Raw genomic sequence first — 16,743 nt, forward strand, 5'->3', positions numbered from 1 at the left:
CCTCTCTCGGCACCATCCAACAGATCCAATAAAAAGATATCGAGCCCGATATCATTGAGGTGCACTCCATCCGGCGCCAGCAAATCCGCATTATCCCCCTCCAGGGATTGGTGCCGCAACCCAATTCCACCTATCGAGCGAATGAACCGCGACACCCGCACATTAATAAGCCTGCGCACTCTCTCCAATGCCGCCATGTTCCTCGCTCCTCGCCACACTGTGCGCGCCACTATCTCGGACCAAACCACAACACAACGGGCGAACAGGTCCTGAAATCGCGCCAAATCAGTCCGTATAAACGATAATAACTCGGCCATTTTTACTTGGCCGATGTCATTCCCCCCAGCATGGATGATCAGGACCACAGGTCCTTCCGTGTGCCTCGTAACTGCCACAACCTCTGGCAGTAACTGCACCCACCGTAGTCCCCGGACACCTCTCCAGTGGACGTCGGCCTGTGAGAGGCCCAAATTCGGACCCAACGGTCTCCGTACTGCTCGGACCGCCGCCCAATGCACATATGAGTGCCCCAGGATCCACACCTGGGGGCGCCGAGACCCTAACAAAAGAAAAGTCAAGCTAAATTCCCGGACAAATGCGAAAGGATACAGACAGGAATAGCATAACACGATACCTTATGGAAATGAGGAAGGAGTTGAGGGGTGGGGAGGGGGGGATCAGGGGGAGGAGGAGAAAAAGGAAACTAACAGGGGAACCACCATGATTAATCACACTTTAAAACCAAATCCGGTCGCACATACGACTTATAGCTATTAGAACACCATCTACCCAAACGCATGATAGCCACTGAATCCAAGCCCAAGGCATCTGCTTCCGTGGCAGCGCCAATCCTAAACGAATGCGTGCCAAACTCGCCCTGTGGCAGCCCCAGGTACTTTAGCGCGGCCTTAAAAACCGCCTCAAATTGAAAACGCGACATCGCTGAACCATTTTGATGTATCAAGAATTGAACCCAGGGCGCCCGGACAGACACAAATTCTTGAACCAACCTTACCGGACACTCCTGGCCCCCAATCTTCCTAATCGACAACCAAGCTCCCCTCCCTGCCGTATCTGCCTTTGACCTCCGAACGCAGACCCGGAGGGAATCCCCCAACACCACCACATCAGATCCGAGTAGCCCACCGCTTGTGTTCACGCTGGGTGGAACCAGCTCACTAACCCGTAATGCGGCGAAGAAAGCCAAAGAAAAAGCCGCGCCAAACAACGAAACCTCATATTCATCCCGGCACACAAAACACAACACGGATAGAAGCCGACCCAGGAGCGCAAAAGATACTGGACGCCTCGTGTCCCTGGGAAACGCCTCTTTCCTCCACCCTTTCAAAGACTGCCTAACAACAAATTCTTTTGTAACATCTCTACATCCCCACAATTTTAACATAAAGGCCACACCTGCTAAATGTTTTCCTGCAGTGGCCGCACTGCAACCCTCCTGACGTAACTGCACCAAGCTTGCAAGGGTGATATCAAGGTGAGAACGATCCTGTGATGGGAAATTACCCCCCGCAATCTCCAACCACCGATCCCACGCTCTGCAATGACTCTTCCAAGTCGCTGGCACCACAGAACCCCTCAACAGTCTCATAAGTTGTCCTTGACCAGGGCCCATAAGTGAAGGGGGGGGTACTCCCCTTCTGCCAAAGCTGCCGGGTGCAATTCCCGAAACCAGGACATCTGTGAACGAGACAAAGCATCGGCCATCACATTACGGACTCCCGGAACATGTTTTGCACGAAACCACACATTTAACTCCAAACATTTTAAAACCAACCATCGTAATAACGCTAATACAGGCAATGAACTAGACGTCAAACCGTTCACCGCGTGCACCACCGCCATGTTGTCTGTCCAAAATACAATCCGCTTATTCACCATCACGCTACCCCACAACTCTATAGCAACTATAATCGGAAACAACTCCAATAACGTCAAATTACGTACCAAACCTAACTCCCCCCAATGCGAGGGCCAAGGGGATCTACACCAACTTCGGCCCAAAATTGCTCCAAAACCATCACTCCCAGCTGCATCCGTGAACAATTCCAAATCTATATTAGACAACTCAGCGTCCTGACACACCGACCTACCATTAAATGAACTCAAAAAGGAATGCCAGACAAACAAATCCTTTTTCATCCAGGACGTTACCCGGATGAAATGATTCGGTTTCAATATACCCCTAGTAGCTAAGGACAAACGCCTAGAAAAAACACGACCCATTGGAATTATCCGACAGGCAAACACCAGCAGTCCCAATAACGACTGTAACTGTTTTAACGTCACTTTATTAGACCCCCTGACCTGGTCAACTTGCGACACCAGACTTGCCAACTTGTCATCAGGCAAGCAAAAAATCATCTGCACGGTATCAATCTCAATGCCCAAAAATGACAAAACAGTTACCGGGCCTTCAGTCTTGTCTTCCGAAATAGGTACCCCAAAACGCGACATTACCTGCTGAAACACCCGTAGCAACGTGCTGCACAACCCAGAGCCCGCAGGGCGCACAAAAAGAAAATCATCCAAATAATGAATGACCGAAGCAAAACCAGATTCCAAACGAACTACCCATTCTAGAAAGGACGCAAACATTTCAAAGTAACTACACGATATGGAACAACCCATGGGAAGGCACATATCAACATAAAAAGCATTATCTAAATAACAACCCAGCAGGTGAAAACACTCCGGATGAACCGGCAGTAAACGAAAAGCCGCTTCAATATCTGACTTAGCTAACAACGCACCTTGTCCTGCCGCCTATACCAGCCTCACTGCAACATCGAAAGATGTATACGAAACCGCCGCATCCGCCCTGGGAATCCCATCGTTAACAGAACCGCCACGAGGAAAGGAAAGGTGATGAATCAGCCTAAACTTCCCCCGCTCCTTCTTCGGAACTAAGCCAAGGGGGGAAACTCGCAGATTCGGATACAGCGGCTCGCAGAATGGATCTGCCATTCTCCCTAACTCCACCTCTTTCGCCAACTTTAGACGCGCAATGCCAACATTCTCATTGATCGACTTCAAATTGTCAGCCAACGACAATGTTGCAGAATATTCAAAAGGAATCACAAAACCAAACGAAAACCCTCTAGTGAGCACCTCTGCTTCCCGCCTCCTGTGGTATCGCTCTAACCATGGGACCATCTCGAGAACGTTCACCGGCGTTCTCCGCTGCGCCGGAAGGAGGTGCCTTGACTGGCTGCTTGCCTCTCCGGAAACAACGGAGCACCGAATGAGCGCCCCCACAGATGGAGCATTCATGTCGGAATTTGCACGTGGCAAAGAACAGACAGTGGTCCTCGTTGTAGAGCCAACAGGCCCCCGTGGGCCTAGCGGCCGCAGCTCCAGGGGCGGGACCTGGCGCTGCGGCCGCACCGGGAAAGGGTCGTTGCTGTCTGCTCCCTTGCCCTAAGATGAGCTGCAACCACACGTCCGTTGCCTTAGTCGCCCAACTAATATCAGGCGACAAAGCCAAACGACGCCGAAATTCTTCATCATAACGCCACCAGGCCGCACCACCGTGCAGCCTGTGGGCGCTGAAAATTGTGTCAAAATAAACAAACAACTCGGCCCCTTTCCCGGGATACCGCTGGCAAATCACGTGAGCCAGTGTAGCATAACACTGTACCCAGTTGCCAAACGTTTTCGCGACTTTTGCTTTCCTATCCGAACCTCTCTCAAAAAAACGCTCCTTATCAACAGTCACCTGCTCCACTGAGACCAAGGACCAAATATCCACAAATTCATTCTTGCAAATCTTATCCTTGGTCTCAGCTGACAAATGAGTCCCGAGAGGAGCGACCCCACAAAACAAAGAATCTCGAAACGTCAAACTAGCTAAAGTATTTTCTCTCTCAGACGGGAGCTTAGCCCCCCCTGGTGGCACAGAGGGAACCGACGTTCCCTCATTCACATTCAAACCAGCCACCACGGCTTTTAAAACGGAAATCAAATCAGCACCCAAAGCAGTAGATTTATTAAGCCATGCGTCACCGCAGGCCGACTCACCGCTCCCAGAGGTCCCACCGACTCCAGAGGGTCCGTCAGCCACTTGCCGCGGCACTGGAACCACGGCCTGAACCTCCTCTACCGGCCCGGCGGGAGGGACAACCTGGGACAGCTGCTCACGATCCACCGACAAGTGCCGCACCTCCCGGCGTCGACTGTGTCTCTGCGGCCGTGACGATCTCCGCGACGACCTCCTCCACGACCCTGACGAGGCAGATGCCGATGTCGCTGACGAGGAGGAGAATCCCTCACTGGAAGACGAGGAAGACCGCCGACCATGCCTCTACACGCCACCTGATCTGCGACGTCTGTGATGGCCGCGATGACGATGTCTTCCAGCTCGGCGTTTCCTCCCTCGCCTGGAACGCTCCCTCACCGGACCTGCAGGAGAAAAATGAGACAAGGCAGGAGAAGGGCAAAACGGGTCCACCGCTCCCCTGACCCTATCCTCACTAGCACGCTTCCCTCCCGGCCTCGACCCCTGCTGACAGGGAACCGGGGGAGATTGGAGTTGAGAAGCAGCAGGCGCAGCAGAAGCCCCCGCCCCAGGGCTATGCCGCGTATTCACCGCTCGCTTCCTTGTACTCGCCGCCATCCTCTTTCCATGGGCGCCGCCATCTTGTTTCCTGGCCGACCTGCGCCGGCCAGGAAGTCCCGCCTCTGTTCTCCCCACAGCCATTTCCGGCTGCACAGAGAACAGAACGGGGAGCGATGGCGTCGGCCCCGGCGGCTCACGGGAACCGGAAGTAAGTCCCAGCTCCCGCGCACACCGGTGCAGCAGTCATAGCGCCCCGAACAGCAACGGGACTAGGGCTCAAACGAACTGGGGGGCGAATAACGCGTTGCGGCCTACCTCGGGTAGCCGCTCCCGGCTGTTCCATGACACGCTCTGATCCACTTCGTCCCCCATCAGCTAGCAGGGATTCCAGCCAGGCAGGCCCTTCCAACGCCACCCGCTGTGCAACCTGCCGCAAAAGATCTTCCGCCATCAGTCCTGAAGGATCACGCCACGAATCTTCCAGCAGCAGCAAAGGTGTTTCTTCCACTGCAGCTTGAAGGTAAGAGGGCTTTCTGCCCCAAACCCCTGCCTTATATCTTCTTAACCACGCCCCTCTCAACCCCTTGTTCACCAATCCTGGTCCTGGGCATTATTGAAACGTTCCATCCTTCTTAACCCCTTGCAGTCCCTGACACTCTCCCTAGGCGCTTCAGTGTCTGCAAGGAACACAATGAATGTTTGCATGTTGGTACCTGATAACCACTGCTGCTCATAAAAGAAGACGTTCTGGTAACAGATGTATCGTAGCATGGGCGTAACTACCAGTGTGGCAGACATGGCAGCTACTATAGTGCCCAACGGTAGTTTGTAGTTTGGCTATATAGCCCCCATAGTTACTTGTTACATTCCTGCTGTGTGCATTATTTCCTCTATTGTGGCATCACTTTGTGCATTACCCCTGTACTGTGACATCATTGTGTGTTATCTTCCTGTACTGCGATGCTACCATGTGCATGGCGATTTTTGTGTATATTATTGCTGTGCTATGATAAATCATGTCCTTTACCCATGCACTTTGACATCACTTTGTGCATTATATCTGTACTTTAACATCACTGTGTGCATTATTCATGTGCTGTGACATCACTTTGTGCATTATGTCTGCACTGTGACATCACTTTGTGCATTATTTATGTGCCGTGACATCACTGTGTGCATTATTTTTCTTATGTGACATTAATTTGTGCATTTAACCTGTACTGTGATACCACTGTGTTCATTATGCCTGTACTGTGACATCACTGTGTGTATTATTTCTGTACTGTGACATCATTTTATGCATTACCGAGGATTTTACAAATCGATGGCCTATCCTTAGGATAGGCAATCAATATTAGATTGGTGGGTGTCCGACTCTCGACACCCCACCAATCAGCTGTTTAAAGTGCTTGGACGTGACCCCTTAAAACAGCCAATCGTCAGGGATGCCAAGAGTTGAACCCCCACCGATTTAATATTATAGGCCTATCCTAAGTATAGGCTATCAATTTTAGAATCCTGAATAACCCTTTTAGGTGCACGTCCAATTTTGATGATCTTCTGAAGACTCGTTTGCTGATAAAATCAGGGAAGGGGGCACCCCACTGGTTATTAAAGGTGTACACAATACAGTTCCATTAAGTTCAATGTCAGAGCCAATCATATTGGATGATCCAGAGATCCTGACGTGCCTGCAACATGTCTATTAGGGCATGTAGATGTATTATAGGGAGGTCATCTGCTCCCGATCGCTGTCTATTAGCCACAGTGGACAGCCGCTGATGTATATGCTTGTATGTGTCCTACTAGAAAGGCAGCACATGCAGCTGTTATGGGATCCATGCTAGTAATGGGCCCCGCCTAGTCTCCCTTTCCACAACTGCAGTAAACTGCTAAGGGGTAAATGACCAGAGGAGCATGTCAGCCTTTATTACTACAATGGAGAAGGAAAGAAGAAGTGGTGGGTCATCCTGTTCTGAGATGGTGGGTTGTGATGTAATGTAGGGGGGGGGGATTTTAATTTTTGACATGGTGCCCCCTGTATGTGACTGCTTGCTTACACCTCGTAAAGGGGCTGTACAGGATTAGAAAACTATTTTCGTCTTTATTTTTTTTACCAGAAACAGCGCCACATCTGTACATAGGCTGTGGATGGTATTGCATTTACATAAATAGTGATGCTCTGTAATACCATACACAGCTCATGGACAGATGTGGCACTGTTTTAGACCTTTTTAGCTAATTCTATACAGCCTGTTTAAGTGTCTGAAACTTATAGGGTCTGTCTAGTGATAGACCTTATAATATTAAAAATTCCAACAATATGATGCGCGTGGTAATTTGTAATGTGCAGTGCAGGAATTATATTCTGCTGCCTGATGGAGAACTGCTGTGTAATTAAATAAAAGAAGTCAGAGTTCCTTGAGATGTGACAGAACAGCTATGTTCAGTATCAATAATTCACAGTCTGGTCTCCATTCCCTGCAGCTATCTCCAGACCTGCAATTCTGACCAAGACTGTTTTCCTGGAAGACCCCATGTGTCCATACTATAGGGGCGGAGGGTTTACGTATATATGTGATCTGCTCTTCCTGCGGGTAATTTATAAAACCGTGAAGGTATGAGAATGTTTAGTTCTTTTCTGTCAAGTTCAGTGATTTCTTAAAGGAACACTTCAGGAAAAACTGATCCTTTTTTGTATGTGCATTGCAGAGCCTAAGGGGGGCGCTGCTCCCTGTGGAAGCTGAGTAACAGCTTATATGATCCCATAGCATCCATAGAGTTAATCACCAACCTTTTCAGGACTCTACCGACTGCTACGGGGCCTGCGGCATGAAGGGGCCCTTAGGATGCAGTTATTATTGATCAATATCACCTCCCAACCGTCCCAGATTCAGCGGGACAGTCCCAGATTCTGGGCACTGTCCCACTGTCCCAGACGGCCGGGGGTATGTCCCGCTATCTACTGTATCTGCGTCCTCAGGATACAGTTGAACCCAATTCTGGAGCAGGGAAACATCAGCTCCCTGCTTCAGAATTCGTTCAGAGCGGAGGAGCTCGCCAAGGACTCCCCGGGCACAGCACTACTTTAAGCGCTGGCTCGGGGAAGCCCGTGATGTCACTGTCCAGATATGGACAGTGACGTCAGTGGCTACTCCTTGAGCGGAATTCCCGTTGCCGATGATCTGGCCTGGGATTCTGCTCCTAGAGGAAATCCCCGAGGTCACTGTCCATATATGGACATTGACGTCAGGGGCTCCTCCTGGAGCAGGATCCCCCCCGGGCAGAGTTGGCAGCTCTGTCTGTAAATATGCATTACTGCTGAATCTGCTTACAATAGTGAGGTCCTTAGCGCACATTTTGATGAAATTGTGTGAGCCCACCAGCCACGACAAGGCGTCCTCTATAAGGTGGGTCCCTACGCTGCACATGCACCCAGAACTGGGAAGTCTACATATTCTTGGGGATGGTAGGAATCAGCATTAAACTAATTAAAATCACCCAGGGCAAAATGGGAGGAGTAGATATGTAGATAGATAGATAGATAGATAGATAGATAGATAGATAGATAGATAGATAGATAGATAGATAGATAGATAGATAGATAGACAGACAGACAGACAGACAGACAGACAGACAGACAGACAGACAGACAGACAGACAGACAGACAGACAGATAGATAGATAGATAGATAGATAGATAGATAGATAGATAGATAGATAGATAGATAGATAAGATATTAGATAGATAGATATTAGATAGATAGATAGATAGATAGATAGATAGATAGATAGATAGATAGATAGATAGATAGATAGATAGATACTATATGAGATTACTCCATGTTGATTTGTATAAAATGTACATTACTAAATAGTTCCCTCTCTATATATACAGTATATATATATTTATTTAAAAGTAAAGTCAATGGACTTGTCTTAACCTTTAAACAGTTAATGAACTCATAATTTACACGCTTATTCGCCATATTTAAGTGTCTTGCAATATTAGCAGGATCACATCTCATGCCAGGCAGGGTCACACCAACTGGTGACCAGATTGTGTTCCGCTCTACATCCTGCACAAGCAGAATTTTCTAAAGGTTTACCCTTGAAACACAACTTCAGAAAAGCAGAGTAAACAATGTTTCCGTTTGACATTGAATGTTCTCTATATTGAAGCTGCTCCCAGTCCATAAACTCAGAGATTTTGTATCATTACAACTCAGGAGAAGACAAAATAGTCCAGTCATCTGCCTCTTACCAACGATCAGAGTCATGGTAGATCTGATTGTGCTGAACTATTGCTCAAATAACACTATGAGTTACATATAAGATCGCCATAAAAGAGTCCAAATAATACCGCCATATAGTGCTCATATAATAGTAGTGTATGATGTTTAACTAACAACAATAATAAAAGTCCATATAACATAGCATACTGTGCCAAAATAATACCGCCATACAGTGCTCATGTAATACTGGAGTGAAAAAAACAACAATTAATACCACCATACAGTGCCCATATTATACCATCTTACAATAATACACACAACACACACATTACGATGATTCTGTGTATGATGTGATCACTGGGAGATACCTCTGGCAATCATTTTTCTCGTCCCTCCATATTCCATTAGATTGCAGATGTACAAGTATCAGAGTGCACAGTGAGGAAGAAGCGCCCCGTAGCAAAATTGGGCCTGGGCTACTGATTGACTGTCTAACCTCAAACCCCACTGGGCTTTTTTGAGTGCCCTCATTTGGCTACTTCTAGTAAGTATCACTAAAAACCTCCTACCCTTACTTGTTCCTTTCCTGAGACCCTGCCATGGCTCACCTCCACTACCCCGATGTGTATATATATATTCCTGTTCTGTATTGTCATAGTAAGAACAGTCATTGCCAGTAAGGAATCATAAAACCGTTTCACAGCCTGAAAATGTTATTTCCCCAAAATGTCTCTTTTATGGTTCCCAACTTTGGCAATGTCACGGAGTAGAAGAAATGTCATTGTGAGCTGCAATCCTATTAGAAATGTTGGTTTATGGAGGATAATTGGATATGTGGCTGTACATAGAAATATGTGATAATGGCTTCTCTAAATCTTTTCCTGTATCGGTTTTCAAGTTTGAAGCGATTCCTGTTGTTCACAATGAGTTTTAGGATGCAGAGCTTGAAATCGAGCCCTGGTGGAACTTAGCACTGTGCACTGGAAAACCATGATGCATTGCCGGGCCTGTCGTATGGCGGATGCAAATGGCGCCCGATGGACCCCGATGACTTATAATGCGTTCCATAGGGTCCGTCATTGTTTGTGTTACTTTGATGGGAAGAATAGCGAAGCAAGCAGCGCTATTTTTGCTGTCAAATCTGACGGGACCTGCAACAGCTCTGATGCTGATGTGAACAGAGCCTTATATCGCCTTGACGATATTGAGGGTTACAAGAATTATTTTTTTTGTCTCCAATGAGACCCAATTGACTACAGTTGGCCGGGGGGGGGGGGGGGGGGAGTGTTTCCCCTTCCTTTAGATCACACATTTAAGCTAAACATATACATGAGATACAAGTCAGCCGAAGTGGACAATTTGCAAATTGGCCGACCATTGTTTGCAAAATTAATGCGAATGGCAGACTGCCGAAAATGTAATCGGCCAGGTTGCCAATCTTCGGTCGATGTCAGCCGAAGCTACATGTGTATGGCATGATTATTTGCTACTTTGCACCAACCTCAGGGAATCAATTAATTTTTTTTAAATTGACTCCCTGATCGGCTAGTTTAGTCTCTTCTGTTGCTGGTTAGATCGTTTGTCTGAACGATCCCACGGATGATTGATCGACAGATCATTGTCTTATTATATGGCCGGGTTTAGATCTAAGAAAGACTGAAATTGCTAAAAACCCACATGAACATGTCCTTCCAGCCTCTAACTCTATGCGGTTTCCAGATTCTTACACGTGTCTCTGATTAATATTTTAAGTGAAATTAAATATTATTAAATATTTTATAACCTGAAACTGTTCCTAGGGTTTGATTTTCTGTTTTCCCCCCTCTGTAGCTTGCACTTTATTAGGGACCGTGCAATAACAATGTATCAAAAGATTCAGCAACATAAAACTTGTCACATCTCCTTGACAGTTTCCACGGCAACTGCAGTTCAGCGGAACTTTGCATGCAATTGATCTCACACAGGGGTCTCAAGTCTGCTCCAACCGAATATGAAACACCGAGCGCTCACTATACCCAAGGCAATGCAGCACATTTTTTGTATAGTTAAATGTCGATTTAAAATCAGAATTTGATGGCATCTTCTATAAATGTTTCTTTGGACAGTTTGAAAATATTAAATATTCAGTATCTACAGCAGTGAATGCGCTTGGCCTAGAATTCTAGTCCAGAGAAAGACTGGCTGCCTATCGAACTGCAGGTACAGGCCTCCGTGCCATCCATAGAAACATGGCACGTGACTTTTATAGGGCACCTGATGGGAGGTGCGTGGCACTAATCGGCCCTTCCTGGTTGTAGCGACACTGTCATAGCGGCTACCTGCAGCCGCCACTAGGGGGAGCTCACTGCATACAGATTTATACCGCCCCTATTGCTCCCTCTATTGAATGTGAGTGACATCTAGCGCTGCTTGTATTACTGCTTAGCAAAAGGAGTATCTAAAAAAAATTATAGACCAGTGGGATACCTACCATAGAGGCAGGGCACTGCTTGGTGATAGGGGACCATACACTGAACTACTTCACCAGTCATCATAGCGGGCAGCTGCCAATAGGGGGAGCTCACTGCATACAGATTTGTACAGCTCCCATTGAGGTCATTATTTGCTGTATAAAGCCATATGCAATCAGCTCCCCCTGGTGGTGGCAGCATGAAGTCAGAGTTATATCATTTATCAGAAATACAGGGCTCTTCTATACAGATGTATTAGGAAATTAATCAGCACCCAATTCTGAACCTATAAATGGAGGACAATAAATGTAATAATGGCATCGTACATTTAGAGGAGCTGTCATTAGCGAATGAGGCCCATTTTGAGATTTGCTATGATTTTTGTGAATACCTCGGCTGTCTGTGGTAGTCTAAAATCCACATCTTGTCTCATTAGAGGCTTAGGTTGCTGCTCCGCCATGCTGTATACTGCAGCTATGTTTTTTTGATTGGTTGCTATGTATTAGCTCAAATAACTTATTTTTTTTATTGTTTTTTGTTTTTATAATCCAAGCCATTAGTGGAAGGGCTTAGACTTTTACTTATTTTTAGATGCAATCCAAGTTTTAGCTTAAAAATGGCAATACAAGGTCTTCAAGTGATTGTTGACCATTTAACTTTATGTTGTCTTCCGGTCGGAGCTCTGTTTTTCTGATACAGAGATCCATATCACCTACATAGATTTAAAAGGTAAAAATTCTGTCTGCCTGCAGCCGCCACTAGAGGGGGATAAGTAGCTTACTGCATACTGTCGTATTATGTACAAACAGTATGTAGTAAGAGCCTAAGCTCTCTCTAGTGGAGGAAAGGGGACACTCACTTTAAGTTACACACCAGTCAAAAAATTATTTTTAAGGGACAGAAAAACTAATATGGTTCCCAGTGTATAGCATGTGAATGTGAGCAGCTGAAGGACAAGATTAGCATAGTTTCAATGAATATGTCCAGGGTGTCGGTGAATATCCATCAATCACCGGGGCTGTGCGAAGACTGTTGAGCTGACATTCGCATATGGGATTTATACAATGTGTTACTATTGCACATTTGGTCTTTGGAGCGTCTTGCAGATAATTGGATAAAATAATTGGGCTCCATATACAAAGCTGGCAATTATTTAAAGGGGTAATAGGACGTCCAGAATATAATGATTTTCCATCTCACAGCCCTTGTATTTGCTGATTTATGGATGAGACAGATGGCAGAACCATTACTGTACAAGCACAATTATTAGCCAGTAGTTGCTGATTTTCTGCAACGCACTGCAAAAATGAAATATTTACACTTACAAATGTAGCAGAGCTGAATTTGTTATTTAGTTGTTTCCTTTGTGCACTATGATTTATAACAGATGGTTTGTCTGCAGTCCTTTGGAAAACCAGTGATAACACATTGTAACGTCACAATGAGTTGTGCCACACGACAGACTCAGCTCTGCTGCACCCGCACACAGTACAAGAGTATTAAGTAAAGTGTGAAGCTTACGACATACACTCCTCCTATACAGTTGTCACACCAAGCTAGAAAATCCTAACGAGGAACATTATCACACTATCTCCAGAAAAATCTTTCAGGTTTAAATGGAGAACTGCTATGTATATCCTTTACCAAGACGTCTTCAGTTTGTTTTAAATGTGTAAAGAAAAAATCATCGCTGTGGTAATTGGCTACATCCATATATTCATAATCCATATACAGTTAGCTCCCCCTAGTGGTGGCTTCATGCAGCCCAAATTTTATCATTTCACTTCAAGAAAATGCAAGTAAGTACCATTTATTTGAAAGCTTTATCAATAAACACAGACACATACAGTATATAGGATTAGGGATTACATTAAAGGGGAACTCCTTTATATACATGGCACCAGTGGATCTTAACAGTCCTGTAAAGTTTTGACCATGTCACCAGCTATACTAAAGTAGAGTGGGTAACATGTATTAATACAGGCCTCTAACCCTTCTACTCCCAGAGCCAAAGAAAATAAAAAATGGCTGCCGGTCCCCAGCACTTGAGTGTGGATACCTTGGTAAGTATTTTGAAAGCAGGGCATTGCCAAAAAGTTCTTTAAAAAGTTATTTTCCTGTGAATCTATTTTTCATTGGACATGTCTAGTGTTGGGAAATCTATTATTAAAAACAATTTTGGCCAGTGCTTATCTGATGGGGATGCCCCCTGCTTGGGATTCCCCGTGACCTTATGCCAGGAGCTGCAATGTAAATTCCAACCATATGAAATAATGTCTTGTACGGGTGATCCCCTATGATCAGTTGAACACGTTATGACATTGATACTTGCAGAAGCCCTTAGTGATATCTTCTACATACACATGGGATAGAGTGACTAATGTGATCTGTTCTATGGACTGTCTGGAATGAAGACATATGTTCTAGTCAAGGCTATATCTACAACGGACTCTCCCATAGACATTGTGTGTATGTAAGAGAAACTTGGCTGATGAGTAGGAACTTCTAATCACCTTGTACTCAGCACCATGTAGAAGGACCTTAGTGTTCTTCTATCTCCATTATAACATGTTCACTGAGCTAGGCTGGTCTGCAATTCCTTGACATATGGGATAATAATATTGTGTGAAGAACAAGGCTATCAAAAATGTAGATGATTACATGTCTCCATCAATGGTCCAAGTACATTTGATCCAAAAATTTACATTGAAAAAATAAGGTAGGACTTTCACAAATCAGATATTACATGAGTACATTCGGACTTGTACGTTTGGAAATGTTTTGGTCAAGGTGGCCATAGATGGTGGTGGCCTTAGGCAGAAGCAGGGATAGGCACACCACAGTGTAAATGCGCTGTATCAGGCAGATGTATATTCTGATCCATTATGCCAGTACTTTATCACAAGACACAGCGGGAGTCATACCCTCAACTTGTCCTCCTTAACAAGCTACTTTCAAAGTACAAGGACATCTACAAAGCTGATGTGAAGAGAAATTCATTCACTCGTCTTTTTTATGTAAATGAATTGCAAATCATCCAGAAACATTTTAGGATTCTAGAAACCGAAGAAAAAAACAAACCAGTGATTAAAATTGGTGCCCTCATCTACGTGTAATGCAAAAACAACCACCATGCCTTCTCTATTAGGGTCTACCCTGCAAAACTTATAGGTGAGGAGTGGCAAGACCCATGGGGTAATTGCCCTCTTACTAACATGGCACTGCCTGTGTAAATCGGTTAACATAGTTCATGGGAAAGGGAGATAGTGCCAACCTGAGATGGGGCACTTACTTCATGGGTCTGAAAGCGGCTGCATGGACTCTTTTTATGGTACGGATGCCCTTGGTAGGTGGAACTAGACAAAGGCTTTGTTTTGGGTATTCTTAGGATCTGTGAGTTTATAAGGGGTTGTCCGATTACATTTATGATCATGGCCTGTCAATTAGGTCATAACAATATTAAAGGTGGAGGTTCGGCCTCTCAGATATCCAGAATTTTTGGGCACTTTTTTGCAAATTTCCCAAATGTAAAACTTATGAGACAAATTTAAGACTTTACCCAAATTTTCAGACTTATGATCAGAGATGTTGTAGGGGTGGATTCAGTGGAATCCTCTTGAGCTGCTACCTCTCCAGTATCAATGGGGCCTTAGATCCCTACATTTTTTTAGATTAGTTGGAGTCCTAGTTGCTAATCGAACATGTTCTTATTGTTAACTTGCCACAAATATTATTATTAATATTTCTCTTTGCTTATATATCACCAACATATTCTGCAGCGTCGTTCAGAGATAGTCATCACTCACATGTCCATGTCACAGTCCATGTCCCCAATGGGATTCACAATCTAAATGATCTATTTCAGACAGATGTAAGGGCAAATTTCATTGGAGGGCAAATTAATCTATCAGTATATTTAAGGAGCGCGGGAGGAAACCAAAATACCCGGAAGAAAACACGGGAAGAATATACAAACTCCATGCAGATGTTGTCCTAGGACCGAGTCAAACCCAGGACCCCAATGCTGCAAAACAGCAGTGCTAACCACTGAGAGATGATGGTGGTGATGATGATTATTATTTCATATGATGTCGATATTTTTTACCCACCTTTTTGTAGTTTATTAGAATTTTCATCAATCCAAAAAAAGAGGTTGGCAAACTCACAGTCACATGCCCAGGGGTTCCCCTCCAAGCGGATAGTCCGAAGCGATGGCAAGGATTCTAGTGTACTGACACTTAAACTTTGTAAGTTATTATCATTCAGTTCCAAAACTTGAAGAGACTCCAAGTTCTCAAAGGCATCTTCATGCACCTCCGAAAGATTGTTATTCCCCAGGCTCAACTTTATCAGCTTCTCCACCGATTTAAAAATCCCAGCATCCAGCTGCGTCAGATTATTGTAACTTAAATCCAGGAACACCAGTCTGGTGGAACTGCTGAAGGTGCCCTCTTCGAGTGAGGTCAACGAGTTGTTCCTGAGATCCAGGTAGACCAGATCTGCATAAAACAAAAAAAGATCTGCCGGGATGGATTGTATGTGGTTGTTGGCTGCGAGGAGTTTTCTTATATCCAAAGGAAAGAGGTCGGGGAGGCTTAGAAGTCCTTGGTCCCTGCAATCTATTGTGTGATAGTCCAAACATATACAAACGGAAGGGCAAAGAAAACCTAGAGGTAAAATGAGCAAACAGCAAAAGCAAAAAAGAGGTGAAAGGCAGAAATGGAAGCATGGCAGCATTGTAAAGAATTGAAAGCAGAGAGTGGTACTAACGCAGAGACATGGTGCATAGCAGATCAGCAATGCCCGGTACTTGTGTGTGAGTGTATCCTAGAGATCACATATCATCATAGATCAGATAGCAGCAGACTTGGGGGAGGGGAAACAAACAGTGGGAATGTTCTATGCATGGAAAATGTATCTCCACTATTGTCAAAATGCAGCCTGAGTCTGTTCTTCGCTGCTGACCGGCTCTCCTCCTCTTCTTCTTGTCCACATTTGCTCGCATCATCTGATCACATGTGGTGACATTTAGGGTGACATTGTCTTTCGTACACAGCATTTAAAGTAGGAAAGTGATAAAAATAATCACATAGTGAAGAATTGATACAACTGGTAACAATCCAGTCCTGATAATCGTTCCCTTTAAGGTTTACAAAATAATCATTTCTGGCCGAATGTTCCAAATTTTTGGGAAAATTAATTGGATGTGGTTAGAATTTTTTTTTCAGTTGCAGGTCATTATCATCACTGTCATAGCATTTCACAACAATATCTTTGCATATGTGATGTTTGAGGACAGTGGTGCCCCATACATAGAAGTAGGAGGCATTACTGTTGTGGGGCCCGCGGGACCAGTGCTGTTTTTGATGTGAGGAGTTTTACCCCCGAGTCCATTCTCTTTCACCAGGACTACGCCAGCTTCACAGGCTGTTGCTATGAGAGTCTTGGCAGTAATTTTGGTTCTGCAGGGGAAGGGGGGGAC

At 45.2% G+C, this 16,743-nt stretch overlaps 1 protein-coding gene across 1 annotated transcript in view; it reads right to left on the reverse strand.

Annotated features, from left to right (window-relative positions):
- The window catches only part of LRRC38 (leucine rich repeat containing 38), a 27,751-nt gene extending 11,537 nt beyond the window's left edge, over positions 1-16,214 (reverse strand). The window contains exon 1 of the mRNA XM_075839511.1: positions 15,371-16,214. Coding sequence (XP_075695626.1) covers positions 15,371-15,998 — 628 coding nt within the window. The 5' untranslated portion in view covers positions 15,999-16,214. The remainder of the gene's footprint in view (positions 1-15,370) is intronic.
- Positions 16,215-16,743: the final 529 nt, after the last annotated feature.

Source organism: Rhinoderma darwinii, chromosome 10, assembly GCF_050947455.1.
Source record: "Rhinoderma darwinii isolate aRhiDar2 chromosome 10, aRhiDar2.hap1, whole genome shotgun sequence".
Lineage (NCBI taxonomy): Eukaryota > Metazoa > Chordata > Amphibia > Anura > Rhinodermatidae > Rhinoderma > Rhinoderma darwinii.